Below are 16,431 nucleotides of genomic sequence, written 5' to 3'. Positions count from 1 at the left end.
GACCTCTGGATCAAAATTGAGTTTCTGTATCTTGAAGTAGTTTCACAGCCACTGCCACATCAGTGTTAGTGGTTAGTATCTGAGGTTCTGGGGCCTTGCAAATTACCACAACACAGTAGGGATTGTTCCATCAGCTGTCTTACTTTTTCAGGCAGATTCCTTCAAAAATAAGAGTATCCAAGCCAAAGCTGGCTGAAGGCAACCTTTTTGTTTGGGCAAATGTACTTCCTCACTCAAGTAGAATACAACCAGGGCTGGTTATTATATGTGATAGGACTTCATTTCCCCAGGGCATACACGTTTTTTTGTTTTAACAGCATCTACCAAAGGGAAAAAAAGCCACTTAGAGACACAAAACAAAGACAGAGTTTTGTGGGTCCCCAGGATGGGGTTACACTTTGTGCTGTGCTTCAGGTTTTCCCATCACTGTGGAGGTGGTCATGCCCACAGCTAACAGAGTTCAGATCAGTGTGGTGCATTTTAATATGAACCTGAGAAATGTTCATGTCTGCATAGCAGAAAATACTGCTGATGGTTTGGGTAGTGTTGTTCTTTGCAGGCAGGTTGCAGGTCTCCAAGAAGAAATGATTTGTTGCTCCCCTCATTGATATTAAATATTGATTTTTATATTTGTTTTTGTTTTTGTTTTTTTCCAAATGAAGATGTTGCTTTTTGCCACTAACCAAACTAACTTCAAGCAAAAGCAAATGTTAGTGTTTATTCGCTTGATAAGTATTGAAATTGCATGCACGGATGGCATTGGATATTTTCATGAGTATTAGCAGTGCACTGAAAGAAGCATTCTCAGTTTTCATTGTTTCATGCTCGTTGTACCTTATATCAACATTTTGAGTTGAAGAGCAAACTTGGTTCCCATGTGCTTTGGAAAGGTGGGTGATGTGGGGGCTGGGAGAAGGGAGGGGAGGAGGGTTCTGAATTCCTCTTGGAGGAGGGTTTGAACTGCAAGCACAGAGCAAATGTGCTGGAAGTGAGGTTTCTAGGACTGAGAAGATGGGGGCAGGAAGTAGAATTGGGTGCCATGTCCTAAGAAAATAGTCCTGTTGTATATAGATAGGCTGACTGAATTCTGTGCAGTTAGGACAAGGCAAAAGTCAAAGAATAAGCTGGAAAACCTCTACAGAGGTTTGCACTGAGCTGTTGGGTGGGTGCTGTTCGTGGCAAGCCAAAATGAAAACTGTGACCATAGAACTCCTTGTGTTTTATCTTGGACAAATCTCATTGAGATGTGGATTGAAACAGTGCAGTGCTGATCTGTAGCTGATGGGTGAACTGAAGACATGTGGGGACTTGGCATCTCAGTGGCTGAACTGGTTGCACTGAGCACAATCTCTCCAAGAACTGCCCTGAAAGCTGTAATTTATTTCACCCACTGATGGGGTGAAATGGGGAATTTTTCTGTCTGGTTTGGCATCTGTTGGTGAAGCTGTATCTTGAAATGTTTCATCCAATCCTTTTCAGACTGTGTTCATTTCAAAGAAGCATGTAACCTTCTTTTGCTTTTAGAATTAGAAGAATCTCCCTTAACTGTGAAGAGCGACATGGCTACTATTGTCAAGGTCATGCAGCTGCCAGACTCAGGCCTTGAAATCCGGGACAGGATGTGGTTAAAAATTACCATCTCCAATGCAGTAATAGGTAAGCACAACTGGTCCTTAACCACTACCTGCTGTAACTTGATTTGGATGTTCCTGAGTCTCCCATTCCTGTTCTCATTTTAGGAGCAGATGTTGTTGACTGGCTTTACACACACGTGGAAGGCTTCAAAGACCGACGGGAGGCTAGGAAGTATGCCAGCAGCATGTTAAAACACGGCTACCTCAGGCACACTGTGAACAAAATCACCTTCTCAGAGCAGTGCTATTATGTCTTTGGAGACCTCTGTGGCAGTAAGTTCCACATCTGTGAAAGGCAGAGCTGCACGTGTGTTATCTCTGCTGTGCTCACAGGATGCACAGAGGAGAGCCCTGCAGAGTTTGACCAGGGAGCATTTCAGTACAGGCCATTACACTGAGGTTGCATGACAAGTGGTTAACATTTCCTGTTAGATCAGCAATTAGACCCTTTGAAAAAGAATGGACTCATTGCACTGGGGCTCAAGGAAGCAGGATTAATTTCTGAAGATGCCAAAAACTTCCTGCTTGTCAGTCAAGCTGTTCCTAGTCTGTAAAATGAAAATTATTTCCCCTTGACTTGGAGAAATGCTGCAAAGGTACTTTGGTGCTCAGTGGTAAATATTCCTATCTGCCCTGCCACGTGTGATATTTTGAGTAAATTGTCAAGCCTGAGTCCCTCACAGGCACACCAAGTGCTATGTAAGCCACTGCTGATACTCAAGAGCCAGCTATACAAGGGAAGAGTACAGTCTTCATCTTTTCTTTCTTTTCCAGATATGGCTGCACTGAACCTCAACAATGGTTCTAGCGGAGCTTCTGATCAAGATACCCTTGCTCCACTTCCACATCCTGCTGCTCCCTGGCCTTTAGGCCAAGGATACCCCTATCAGTATCCTCTGCCCCCTCCGTGTTTTCCACCAGCATACCAAGATCCAGGCTTTAGCTATGGTAGTGGCAGTGCAGGGAGCCAGCAGAGTGAAGGTAAGCTGGTTAATCTGGTATGTATTCCTACAGCTACCATTACCCCTGACCATTTGCTTGAGTTCTTAGTACTGTTTGTGCTCCTGTCTTGTGGTTTCCTGTGCTTACTTGCATGGATTTGGTGTGACTGCATGCAATCAAAACCGTTTTTGTATGTGATGGAGTGGGTTAGCCTTTCAGCTCTGTATTGAAACTGCCAGCAATGTTTGATCTGAGTCAGTGCTATGTACTGTTTCTGGTTGTGCTGTAGTTCTGTTCCAACTGCAGAACGCCAATGGGAAACTAGAGCCAAGCTGTCTGTGGCATGGACATCTATACTTTGCCTACCAAACAGCATCACACTGCTTGAATAACGTTAATCAGGCCAACATTAACAACTCAGTTGTCCCCCCCTGTTAAAACAGATTTCAAGTATTGACCCTTTTCAGAGGTCAGAGCCATTACCAACAATGGGGGATGCAGTCACTTGATATTGCTGGAAATGAGGCTGTTGGGTTGCTGGTGGAATAGGGATTAGGACCAAGGTAACTGAAGTGATCAGTGCAATCACTCTTTTTGCTTGGGTGAGACAAGTGTGAGGTGAGCAGCCAGGAGGTTACAGGGCTGAAACACTGCTCACAGGGAGGAGAGTCTGTCTGGTGATACGAGACAGGGGAAAAAAGGATAGTGCTGCATGGATTAAAAACCTGACCTCTTCCTTTTCTGCTGTAGGATCGTTTTGCCATTCATTTTTAAATCTTAGTAAGTAAAAATTACATTTTGTGGCTGTACTGACAGGGTCCCACTACTTTCTGTTGGGATGCTTTATAAATCACTTCCAAATTGGGTTTTGGGGTTTTTTTTGGCAGCTGGTTAGATCTCTGCTGCTGGAACAGGAAAGGTATGGTATTTCATCCATGCACCTGTGTCAGTGGCTAAGAGAGCCCTGTGGAAGGCACCAAGAGTGTTTAAATTAAAAGAGTTTCAACTCTTTCCTTGTTCTTCATTTGGAAACTACACTGCTGTGTTGTTTCTTACTTTATAACTGTTATTCCCTTGTTTTGTTCTGAGCAAGCATTAGACTGAAGGATTCATAGAGGAATGGCTGACTCTAGGGGATTGGTAAGCTTCAAATGCCTCCATGATAATAATGACTTCACAGCATGATCATTTAGACTCCTGTGACCCAAATGTTTAGCTGTGTTTTTCCTTTTTTTTTGTCTCAACGCACGATAGTCCAACAGTGTGACATGAGCATACCAAGCTGTTTGCCCCCCATGTGATTGTGCTGCAGCAGCCACGAGAGAAAGGCATCAGGTAGCTTGCTGCCAGCTCAAATGGGAAAACCCTACCACCCTTCTTAAAAATAAAGAAATCCCAGCTTTTAATTCACGAGCCTGATGTTGTCCATCAGGATTTTATGTATCTACCACTGCTCTTTGGGAGCTGATTGGCTGTAAAACATTTGGGCAGATGTTTTGGGCAGGTACTGAGAGTGTTGGGCCACAGGGTTGTGCCAGTCACTCTCTATATACAGATAAAAATTGGGTTTCTGTGTTTTCTGTTTATGTATCTTGTTAGTTCATAGCTGGTAAATGTCGCTTTGCATCAGGAGACAAAAGGAGATGTCATTCAGAATGACAAGCTGGTCCTTATTCTGCTGGTTGGGATCCTTCCTAACAGGAAGACAATCTTGCACCAGGGGCTTTGGCTTAAGTCATAATGCTCTCTAAACTGCAGGAACCTAATGAAATACCATGTGGGTTTCTTGTTATTGTTTGCTTTTTTTTTTTTTTTTTTTTAAGGCTAATTAATTTAGAAATGTCTCCTGACATCTATCCCATCTCTGATGGTAATAGAGCACAACCTTCAACTTCCCTTTTGAATCAGTTCCAAAGCTTAGCAAAGCTTATATGCAGCAACAGCTCAGCTTACATACCAACAGCAGCCCTTTGTTTTCCTGAGCTGCTTTAGTGGCCTCTGCTGGGAACATCCTTCATGTTCCTGATTCCTAATAGAGCAGCTCAATAAACAACTCCAACAACAAAGCAGTGATGAATTTTAGAAGAGCCTACCTAGTGAATGCAACGGAAGGACTTCAGTTAACCTCAGGAAGTTCAGCCTTGAGCAGCAATCTGCCCAGTTGATACACAAGTGTTTCCTTTTGAAAAACGTTGGCCAAAGGCACAGTCAGGATTCAGTTGAACCTCATTTGCTTGTGGGTTAAAACCCAAATGCCTGCTTAATCCTTTGGTTTCTGCTGCTCCCGTGCAGGCAGTGAGGTGGTGGAGGAGCTGAAGGCCTCCAGCCCTGCTTATGAAGCTAGCTGCTGCTTTCACTGTGCGAGCTCTGTAGGTGTCTCTGTGTACCTGTGCATGGCACAGCCTCGTCCGCTTCATTCTGCCATCTGTCACTGCTAAATCCCATCAGCCACCGATAGCACGCTCAGGCCTCGTCATCACGATTGCCATCACACCAAGTCACAGGTGGATCTGTGGGTTTGGTACGAGCTGGTGTTGGAGCCAGCAATGGAAGCCAGCTAACCCAGCTTTTCCACGTGTCCTTTTTTCCCCCCGCTTTGCGGGCTTTTAGGAAGCAAAAGCAGCGGCTCGAACCGAAGCAACAGCGAGAACAGCAGGAGGGCTCTTGGCAGAGAGAAGGACCGCAAGTCGGCGGGCAGTGGCAGTGAATCTGAGCACACGGCCTGCAGCGGTGGCACCGGCACGGCGCGCCGGGAGAGGCCTGTCAGCCAGCTCAGCCACCGCAGCCACGTCTCTGCCACCCACAGCGAGAGGAGCCACCACAGCCATCATTCTTACGGGCCTCCGGGTGTCCCACCCCTCTACAACCTCCCCAAATTGGGTTCGAAAGTCTACGGGACGAGCGGACCCCCTGGAGGGCCTCCGGTGAGAGAACTGAGCTCCGTTCCTCCGGAGCTGACGGGGAGCCGGCAGTCGTTCCAGAAGGCCATGGGCAACCCTTGTGAATTCTTTGTCGACATCATGTGAGAGGAAGTGCCTTCAGACTCTGCTTTGGGGAGGGCTGGGGGTGGATCGTTTTGGGGCCGGGTGGGAAACGTGGTCATTGTCGGACACTTAAGGGAAGAAATTTGTCTGTTTTGCATGTCACGCCTTCCCGGTTTGCAATGGTGTGTTGCAGAAAAACCAACAATATGAAACAACAGCAACAACAAAACACACACACACAAAAAAAAAAACCCACGAAACAAACACAAAAAAACCCCACCAACGCCTAGGATTGTTCAATATCTGCAAGTCGATGGCGTCTTCTCTTTATCCTCCCGTTTTTCTTTCTTCCCTTCTTGTTTTTTTGATTGTGGTTGGCTGGTGTATATTCACATCTTAATGAGCTTTGGTAATTGTGGCACCTACTTTCAGTGCAATTAGTGTATCTTTTGGGCTGATCCGAGGACTTCTTATTTCACGTGACTTCTGAATTTCCAGTAATGCATAACGGCACTTTTATTTTCCTGTGCTTTTTCTCCTGCAAGGAAAAACAAAGGATTGTTGGCTGGTATCTGTGATACTGCCTCGTAATGCTGGTGCTTGGATGCATCAGTCAGCACTAAGCAGATACAGCACCTGTGAGTACAGACCATACATGCTTGGGAAGGAGCAGGCACAGACCAGTTCCCAGCAGAAAGCCAAGTTGTGACTGCCTTCAACTGCCTAGAGAGTGTAAATCCATCTTCCTTATTCTTCAGATGTCCATTATTCTGTGAAGGAAATGGTGGAATCTTGCTGCTGTACGTGCTCCTTGTGCAGAACCTGTAATTTTAGTTCATTCAGTTTTGTAGCTGCAGTCTTTTCCTGGGCATTTCGGTCACATCGCTGCTGACAGATGTCTGTTTGTTTTTTTTTTTCTGGCTATGATTTGCACTTGCTTACTAGTTTTAAAAGTTGTCTCCACAGAAATAGAAAGATTGCTGCAGCGTGATTCTGTTGGCATAGCTGCAGCTTTTCCCTCTGGAAGGGACATATTCCCCATTCAAGCAGAGACAGAGAAATCCTGGCTCCCACTGGGATGTGGCTTTTCATTTTGACCACCTCTCCTTCTGTTCTTCATTTCTAAGCAGTATCTTTTCCTTTTTTTCTCCCCAGCTTAATCTCTGCTTTGAAACAGAAACCTGGAGATACCTAACCCCAATTGCTGAGTTACCCACAGGAACATGTCCTGAACACCAGTGGGAATTAGCTGTTAGCAGAGAGGTGAGAGCAGCCCATGAGTGGTACAGTGAGTGAGTCCTTGTGCCTGACACTGAGCACAGCCTGTGCTAAAACTCCTGCTGGGAGCTTTCACTTAAGCAACTGTTTCTAGCAGGTTTTAGGACAGAGGCTTTAAATTCAGTCTTTACTGTATATAAGCCTTTTTTTTTTTTTTAACTGATGAGAAGCTTCTTTTTGGTATCTTCCATGCTTTATGGGTGGTGTGACTATCCAGTATGAGCATCAAAAGTGAACATGTCTTTCTCACTAAACACATGCAGCTTGTGCTCCTGTGTCACCCTGGAAAACTGCTCCTCAAGCTTTCCATTTTGCACATTGTTCATTCTGATAGACTTTTATTACTTCTTATGGCAGATTTGTGTGCAAACATCCATCCTTTATACAAGAGCTGAGTCCAGATTTCAAAGATCCGTGTTGAGCAGATAATGAAGTCTCACTTCAAAGGAAGCAGGGTTTTAAGGAAGCAAGGTTTTTAGGAAGCAATCACTCAGACTAGGAACCCAAATTACATTGGAACCAGCTGAGTGGTTTTGGACTGCTTCTTTCAGAAAATCTCCCTAAAGCTGTACAGCATCTTCACAGTTGTGCTTTCTTCATAATCCAATGGGCTGCTCTTAGTGGCAGACTTGCTGGTGGCTCATTCAGAAGAATGGCACTTCCTAACACTTGGCTGTGCAGCTGTGACCTTTCTTCCCTTTTCTCCTCCCACAAATGCAGCAAAGGCACTAATTAAACCGAGTAAACCATTTGGAGAGATTGACATTGAAAGCAATGAGATAAATCAGGGTAAAAAAAAAATAAATGAATACTTCTCCTATGTTTCCAGGAGAACACTGTTGAGGAGTCTGCGACTTTCCTGACAATCACTGGTGGTTCTGCTTTTAAATCGAGTGTAACTTTTCTGGGCTCTTATATCCTAGGATTTTTCTGGCCCACTTTGGCTAAAGGCAGAACGTGCAGGGCTGGAGGAAAAGACTGTCATTTTGATACTGCCAAAATGGACAGAAACCAGGGGCTGAGCTTTCGCCGATGGAAGAATTGTATTTAATTTCCTCACGTTTTTTCCAGAGCTGCAGCTTACACACCTGCTGGGTTTTGATTTCTTTTTTTCGTCTCGTCGTTGTGCTGTTGGCAGAAACTGTTCTGTGTCTTTGCTGCAATGTTGAAATGACTGTGTTATATACTTCTGTGTCTGTGGGTCACTCTGGAACGAGGCTGGCAGTGCATGCAGAGGTGTGGGAGTGCATTTCTCTGCTGGCCTGAAAGCTTCACCCGTGGATCAGAACGGCTCTGAGCGCACTGATGGGTTTGCTGGCTGGTTGGCAGCACGTAGAGCCTGCGAGAGGAGCTGGGAAATGTCAATGACCATTTTGTCAACAGTGCAATCCATAATGGCCACTGCATGTGGAAAAACAAAAGCTGACGTTCCTCCCCTTGTAGCATACAGCTGCTTGGAGGTAAGGGGAGGGTTGGCCTGAAACATTGCTAGCGCTTGATATTCAGAAGTGATTGAAGACAGAAGATTTCCCAAACCCTTGGCTTTCAATGCATGTGCATTTGTCTTTGCAATAGAGGGGGCTGGGGCCTAACTGTGCAAGTTTCTCCTGTTGGGTGCAGCACAAGGTGCAGAAGGAAGTGCTGCTGATGCCAATGAAGCTACTTGTGATAGAGGTGCTGTGCCAGGCGGAGGAAAGTTTGAAGGCTGGAGTCCTGCAGAACTGTCTCTTATCAGGGCATGAAAATGATATTAAAGTCAAATACCTGGCACTGGCTGAGCTCTAGAATGTATGACCCACCCCCTGAGACTACAGTGAGAAGTGGTGGGTTTGCTGTACGGGGCACTGAAACAACCCCACAACAGGAGCCTTAAATAGTTGACATTTTTTTTCTAATTTCTGGAATTGAGATCTTCATCACCTGCCCTGCAGCTGGGCTTAGCATTCACACATACCTGGCAGCAGCCTGGGACGAGGACTAAGAGGTATGTTTGGAAACTTGGAGAAAACAGTTTGGGATGACGTCTCCTATCCAAAGGAGGTAGAATTTGGGGTGGGGAGGGGAGGGCTGATGTATTAACTCTGAGGAGTACCATTGTTTGGCAAATAGTCTTAAAAGCACTGCTATTGTCTTTTACCTCCCATTAATAAATTTACTTTTCAAAGGTAACAGTCCCCTGGACACTTTATCCAAAGGTATATTGGATGGTGAGCAGTGATGCACAGACATTGACTTTTGCTATAATTTTTGTTCTAAGTGGGCAGTCCCATCCTGAGACTTGACAGCTCATGAGTCGATGTAATTGTTTTGTTTTGTTTTGTTTTGCATTTAACTGGATTGTAATAAGATTGATTTAAAATTATTAATTCTAATCAGTGATTAGAAATACCTGTAAAGAATTTTATGTACAGTAGAGGAACAAAGTTACATGATTTTAAATAATGAAAACCCAGACTATCACCTCTTCTAGATTTGGTTCTACTCGAAGAGTGACCTCTTAATGGCATGGACTGCACTGTTCCTGTTAAATGTCTATTGCATAATTGAATTCTTTTTTGTAGATATTGTATTAAAACCCAAGTGTCTGTATAGTTAATATATAGCTGCTTATGTGTAAATGCTATTTTAAACACTAAAAAGCTTTTAATTTTATGTGATAACTGCAGTGTATGTCTTCAGTTCTTTGCACTACTGCACTATCTATAATTCAAGAAGAATGAAAAAGAATCTTAGCCTCTTTTTTTTTTTTTTAGTTACTTCTATTTCTCCCTGCCCTCTCTGTAAAAGAAGAAACATTCAGGAGCTGATGGTAGGCAGCCAGGAGCCCTGTTTTAATGGTGCTTGTAAATGATTACAGCTCAGAGTGAGACAGGAGCCCTGTATGTGTACACAGCTGAACTGGGTCACAGGTGGCTGAAAAGCTGTGCAGATTAATGACATCTGATTGGAAACGTGAGGCCCTGACACTCATCAGAAGTTCTGCAGCTTTGAGCTAGCGATGAATAAATTGGTGCAAAAATAGTAATATAAATCCCCCAAGCTCTTAATTACCAGCCTTTCCCCCATCATGGTTTGGCAGGCGTAAGTATAAAGGAAAAGCTGAGGAATATTTCTGGAAGTAAAAGCATCCTGTTATAAAGACATGGGATGGAGCAAGTTTTCCTGCCTGCAAAGCCAGGAGATGGATCTGCTGGTAGATCCTGTCTGTGTATCCAGCTGGTTCATGTGGATATTCCCTTTCTTCCAGATGCTGCATGCAAACTGCAGCAGAGGCAAGCTCAGTGGTTCACCTACAAGTGGCAGCCACAGCTTCAGGAGGCAGATATTCCAGCTGGTAGAGATCCAGCAGAAAGGGGAAAAGGCAAAGCAGCAGTTATTGTGGGAGCACCCATTACAAATGGCACAGTTCTACAGCAGAGGTACGTAGGAGCCTATGAGACAGTCCTGCAGAGTTGCCCATATGTACCTTTTCAAACCATGTTAGCTTATGCAGGGCAGTTCTAGTCAGGTGAAAATGGTCCAAAATTTGGACTGTGCAGCCTATTAGTGCAGGGGCCTGATGGGTTCCAGCTGTGAACTAGTTTGAATTGTCTGTGAACTGGTTTGAATTGTCTGCAGGTGGTTGGAAGTAGATGAGGATGGCTGAGCAACACAGTCAGGGACTTTTCCCTTTCTGCTGTTCTGCTATGAAATCACAGCACTGCAGCAAGGAATGCTTCTTAGACCCTCAGGTACCACAGAATGCTCACCAAGACTTGCTCCTATTTCCAGTCTTGAGGACCTCCAGGCTTCAGGTGAGAGTTTTGCTGTCTTTTGGGTGTTGTAAGCAGGTAGGCTGGCAATTAGAGGTGGCTTTGATGTACAGAAGAATAGGTTTGGGAAAGTTGGCATGCAGTAATATGTAATGCTGCCTTGTGGCAAAGAGCTTGTGGGTTTACAGAGGGTTACACTCACACCTTCTTCCATTGAACCCCACGCTCAGCACTTTCAAAGATGATCATTTATTCAGTAACTGATGTAGAACATTCATAATATTAGCTAGATATTGACTAGGGATGGGTAGCAAGCAGCTTTTCTGAGGGTCAGTCTGTTTTTTTCCTTTATGAGTATCTGTCATGCCTTCTGAAACTCTCACTGTTACCCATTTTGTAACTTTGATATTGAATGGAGCAAAGCACTGCCCTTCTTGGAGCTGAGAATTCTCCTCCTGTGCAGTGAACAGGATGTGCTGCAGAGATTAAGGGTGTTTCCTGGTGCTTACAGTGTTTGATTCATTCTGTCCCCTTTGCAGAATGTCCCTGTGGGTAAGAGGTGTTCCTCCCCATTCTTTGCATGTGATTTGAGATGGAAGGGATTTCTTGGAGCGACTGTGATAGTGTGATTTGCACTTCATTTCTGTGTGCCTCGTCCTCATTTCCATGTTTGCTCACATGTTAATGAAACACAAATGAGAGAATTGATATTTGAATGGGTCATACGCTTGTCATGTCACACACACAGCTGCCCTTATACCTCAAAATGGTTTCTGTAGTTTTTGTGTCCAAATGAAGAATTTATTTATTTATTTTCCCCCCATGTAAAACACAAATTCAAGCATTGGCTTTGGAAGGTTTAGTTTTTTGTTTCACATCAGTTACATTAAATTGGCGATCGAATTTGCATCATACCTTAATTAATAAAGTCATTCTGAACAGAGTATTCTTGCTAAAATGTGGCTCTGGGCAGCCTGGTCTGGTGGTTGGAGACCCTGCACGTAGCAGGGGGTTTGAAATTAGATGATCATTGTGGTCCTTTTCATCCCAGGCCATTCTATGATATGATTCTGCGATATGATATGATATAAAATACAGCCAACTTCTAATGAGGCTACAATGGATCTGGTTTGTTGCCTGTTTACTGAGGGTCTCCCTCTGGCTCCTCTTTGGGGGAGTACTGGAAATAATCCTCTCTGTTCAAATCAGGCTTCAGCAAGAGGATGTAGCATTTGGGGATGTAGTAGGTCCCCACAATACCCAGACTGACCATCAGAATGGTACCAATCTGAATCACAGACCTGAGGACTGTCCTCAGAGTGGCAAAGACGGCAACGAAGAAGATCCAGATGATGAAGTAGATGAGGATGGCAAATGTGATCCCCCTGGCCATGTTGTACTTCTTCCCAGAGGTCTGTACCATGAACGTGCACAGGAAGCAGACGAAGGCCAAGCATCCGTTGTAGCCATGCATCAAAGCGAAGGCAAGCCAGGAGGCGGTGCTACATGTGAGCAGAACCTCCGTGGGCAGCGAGCTGTAGTCAGGCAGCACGTAATCAGGGCCCAGGTGCAGGTAGCAGAAACAGAAGAGGCACTCAGTGAGGAGGCACAGGGCTACAAGGAGCCAGGCTCTGCTCGGCGTCACCCAGCGCAGGGCAGCGCGGGCACAGCGGGGGAATTCTGTCAGCAGAGCGATCTCCAGGGACTTGGTGAGGAAGGTGGAGAAGCAGGCGTTGAGGCACAGGGCGTAGAGAATCTGCTGCATCATGCAGAGGTTGTTATGGGGCTTCCCTATGAAGAGGCAGGAGCTGAGGCACATCAGCACGAGCGCAAACAAGGCGAAGAGGTTCAGGTTGCCTCCAGAAGCCTGCACGAGGGGGGTGTTGAGGTTCTTAACGAAGAGCACGGCTGTCAGACAGATCAGGGATATGATGATGGACATGGATATCAGCAAGCCAACTGTGAGTGGTTCATCCCAACGGAGGAATCTCTCGCTGCGGTCGTAGCACTGCGTGCTCCTGGCAGGGGACCACTGGTGCTCCAGGCAGGGAGTGCAGGTGGAGCTGTCTGCAAAGTAGCAGTGAGAAAAGCACATTGCAGGAGTGTGCTGCTGCCCTGCTGCATGCAGCCTAGGGGGAATGATCAGTTGTGAACTTGTCTGGGTGCTGGTTTGGCTGCCTTTCCCCTCTCCTCCCTTCCCAAGCATACTGGATCTGCATAGCTTTTGATTTTTTAATCTCTTTTTTTTCCCCCTCTCTACTTCACTACCTTCCCTCCAAAAATTCCCACGTTATTTCTTGGTTTTGTTTCTCATCCCAGGAAGGATCCCAGATCTCCATCATAGGTTTCTCTTCTAGCTAAGACCTCAGAATTCCATCAGTTCTCCTCTCTCCTACCTCAGAGATGGAGCGTACACCTTATCTTTGCACATTCTATGTGGGATCATCAGAGGAAGGTCCAGCACTTGTACAGGTATGTACTTGCTGTACATACCTGTACAGCAAGACTGGGCATTGTGCAGCAGAACAGAACGGAGAGAAACTTTTTGCCTTCACAGTGCTTCCTGGAGGAGGAGCCTGCAGCAGGTCCTTATCAGCTCTGTGAACCCGTGTGACTTTAAGGAGCAGACAGACACAATACAAGCAGGTAGAGGCATTGCCTTTCTCAAACCTCACCTTTAGAACTGCAGAAGGTGTTTTCTGGGCAGTCTGTGCAGTCATAGCAGCAGAGGTGGAATCCTTTGATCTGCCTGATTTGCCCTGGTTCGCACTCTCTGAAGCATTCTGATGTGGGCTCCTGAACAAAAGGGGAAAAAAGTGTCGGCTGGGTACCCAACAAAAGACTGGCTGTGCTTTGCTGGCATCACACCTGTGTCAGTGCTGAGAATGCCTAATTATACTTAATTCTAATTTTGTACAGTGGGGATGGATTACTTGTTTGCAGGAGGGCACAAGCTGGGTCTCACACAAATCCTGTAGGAGCAGCATGTAGGCTGGCAGCTCTTCATGGACAGTTCTGATGAAGTGGCAAAAGAGGTACTTAAAAGCAATATGAGATTGCCCACCCTTTTTACCTTTTGATCTGTAGTGTGAAATTGAATCAGGGACTTATTGAGGTACAAGGATTCTTGGTAGTCTCCCACAGGCAGATGTGTGAGGCTGCCATTTTCCCAGTGCCAGAATATAAGCTTGTAGCCAGCATTTGTGCCATGGGATTCATCAAACCTGAAACTTTGGCCATTCACCATGAATGGGACGGTATCCATGAAGTGCAGCAGCTGAGGAGAGAATGAGAATTAACAATAGGTATATCAGTGCAGCTCATGTTGTTCCTTGGAGGTTTCTAATGCATTAAGCTAAGTTGTGATTGATGAAATCAGTTCCCCCTGATGTGGGCTAAGGTTGCAGCTATCAGCCTCCTTGCTGTATTATCAGCTGCTCTGTTTGTTGTTCCAGGCCCAGATGGTGGGAGCCTGAATGCAGCCCTGGAGAGGGGAATGTGACATGCTGGCATAGGGGATGAATAGAAAATGGTTGTTGGTCCTTCTGACCTTTCCTCACCTGCCAAGATCTGATGGATGCTTTGGGACACCCTTGGTGGGTGCACCCCAGCGCTCTGTGCAGCGCGTAAGCCACGCTGTAGACTGCGATGTACACCGGTTGTATTTGGGAGTGGCTTAGGATGGAGGAGATGTTGTGCAGGGAGATGTGGTCACATTGTTTGCATTGTGTGCCCAGCATGTCAGAGCTCACGTGGCGGTAGAATTCTCTGGATTTCTGGCAAAATTCATCCTGTTGAACAGAGCTGAGAAGGTTGGCAACATACTTCTGGAAGCCAGGGACAGTCCTTGCTTTCATAATGAAGCCTAAGACTGTCCCAATGCTCTGAATGTTTGGGATGGAGGCAGCTATGTCAGACAACACCCATGCTTCAGTGCCAATCCAGACCTTCTTGCGTAGTCCCATCTTGATGCTCTGTTCCAGCAGGGCCTGGACTGGCTGTTGAAAGGCAAACAGGATAATAATGTTGACATTGATCTTGTTAATGTTCTGAATGGTCTTTTCCAGTTGTTTCTCAGCCTTGGGGTCTGTGAGGTCTGAAGGAATTAGGCCCTCGTAAGCAATGCAGATGCTACCATTTCCAATTGTGCTTAAGAACAGCTCCTGGGCTCCTCGGCCGTATTCATCATCGCTTCCAATGGTGGCGATCCAGTTCCATCCAAACTCGTTCAGCAGAAGGACCACAGCTTCCACCAAGTTCTTGTCACTGGGAACAGTTCGGTAAAAGGATGGGTACAGCTCCTTGTTGCTGAGCTTCTCACTGCTGGCCCCATAGCTGACCTGCAGATTCAGAAATACCTTAGAGCTATATCCACCTGACTGCGACAGCTCTTCTTATTGAGATAACTGAGTACTTACAGTCACAAGTGAGATTTTCCCAGATTCCACTGTAAATTCCCATTTCACACAGATTGCAGGGCAGTGTTAGCCAGCCCTCTCCTCTCTGGGAAGTTAAACATGAAGTGTGTTCCAGGAAATTTAACCACCTACTCAGGATCACACAGGACATCCATGGCAAGGATTGAAACCTACGCTTCTAATGGTCCCATTTCAAAGAAATGAAGCACACACAGCAGCTGGACTAGAGGTCCCTTCCAACTGAATTAAGCCATTCAAATCCTCCCCCCACCAAAAAGGGCAATTCTCACTTTTCCTGGGTATCTCTTTACCTGTGGAATCAGGAAGAAGCTGAATAGTTTGGCTGTCAGCAGGCAGAGATCTGACTGATGTGGTCCAATCACAGCAGTGATGCGAGGCTGGTAATCGGTGTAGTTGCATGCTATGCCAATGTCAGTTGTGCCATTTTGGGTCACAAACAGCAAGCTGGGCTGTAGGGCTGCCAGTGGCTCGAAACAGGTGTCGTAGATGTCATAGCCCAGCACCACTCCTGGGAGAAGCGACGTGGAGTTGTTGATCTCATCAATAGCAAACTTCATCCCGAGGGCCCATATCAGCCCATCTACAAATAACCTGCAGTAATAGGGGGCAGGGAATGATGTGATCCACAGGTGTTATGGTGATCAGTACGCGTCCTTTGACATCTCAGCATCCTGTCTGTTGCCTTCAGCTGTGCCCAAGTGACCAAATTTAACACGTGCTAACGAAACAAACAGCCGTCTTACCTTTCACACACAATTAAGGTGGGCTCTGATCTTGCTGTCAGGTTGATGGTGTCCATCCCAAAAGGGAACAAGCCTCCAATGATGTAGTCACCAGGTCTCCTAAACTGAGCTGAGAGGCAGCTGGGTTTGAGGGCTGCTGCACAACCAAAGCTCATGCACAGCAGCAGCTCAGGGATCATAATCTCCCTATTTGGGGGTGAAAATATTTCACGAAAGCATTAAAATGCAGGAGAGCAAATGGGGGCAGGGGATGCAGTCTCAACAGTTTCCGTGAAATCAGTTTAAATAGAACCCAGAGAGATGGAAATAACACAGAAGAATTTGTTTAGCAAACTGCATTAGATGTGTAACTTGATTTCAGTGGGCAACAGTCAAATAGGCAGCAGGACTCTGAGTGGGCTTGTTTGCAAACCACTGCCTCATCCTGCTGTACTGTATGCAGGCAGTGACTTAAGGATTGCTTCCCTCTGCCCTCCTCCTTGCTGGGGCTGTGAGTTATTGAGTCATCCCAGAACAGCTGTGGATGCTTGATGTCATTTATTATTTTATTTTAATTGAAGGTCACCTCGTCATGGAGATTCCCAAATCCTCCTCAGGACGTCATAAGGATTCAGCAGAGCAGACCCCATCCAGGCTGCAGGTTGGTGAGCTGTTAATTG

The 16,431-nt window shown here is 45.7% G+C and overlaps 2 protein-coding genes across 10 annotated transcripts in view; one reads left to right on the top strand and one right to left on the bottom strand.

The window, feature by feature from the left end:
• The window catches only part of DVL1 (dishevelled segment polarity protein 1), a 67,450-nt gene that overhangs the window by 48,091 nt on the left and 2,928 nt on the right, over positions 1-16,431 (top strand). For 2 of the 9 annotated variants that reach the window (XM_090122785.1, XM_031613649.2), the window contains 4 exons: positions 1,525-1,656; positions 1,740-1,907; positions 2,409-2,615; positions 5,187-9,568. In XM_090122785.1, the coding sequence (XP_089978911.1) occupies positions 1,525-1,656; positions 1,740-1,907; positions 2,409-2,615; positions 5,187-5,602 (923 nt within the window). In that variant the 3' untranslated portion in view covers positions 5,603-9,568. Of the gene's footprint in view, positions 1-1,524; positions 1,657-1,739; positions 1,908-2,408; positions 2,616-3,669; positions 3,717-5,186; positions 9,569-10,085; positions 11,097-12,909; positions 13,063-13,147; positions 13,237-16,332; positions 16,415-16,431 lie in introns of those variants that run through there. The other 7 variants (XR_016459295.1, XR_016459293.1, XR_016459294.1 and 4 more) reach the window with 7 other exon arrangements.
• Positions 11,096-16,339, bottom strand: TAS1R3 (taste 1 receptor member 3). The gene is made up of 6 exons (XM_031613657.2): positions 15,773-16,339; positions 15,320-15,620; positions 14,151-14,930; positions 13,664-13,867; positions 13,266-13,386; positions 11,096-12,657 (listed from the first exon to the last, which is right to left on the bottom strand). The coding sequence occupies exons 1-6, from the start codon at positions 15,949-15,951 to the stop codon at positions 11,732-11,734; spliced, it is 2,511 nt and encodes an 836-aa protein (XP_031469517.2). The 5' UTR covers positions 15,952-16,339; the 3' UTR covers positions 11,096-11,731.

This window comes from Phasianus colchicus, chromosome 22 (genome assembly GCF_987193195.1).
Source record: "Phasianus colchicus chromosome 22, bPhaCol1.hap1.1, whole genome shotgun sequence".
Lineage (NCBI taxonomy): Eukaryota > Metazoa > Chordata > Aves > Galliformes > Phasianidae > Phasianus > Phasianus colchicus.
This window is presented reverse-complemented; position numbering and strand designations above follow the sequence as displayed.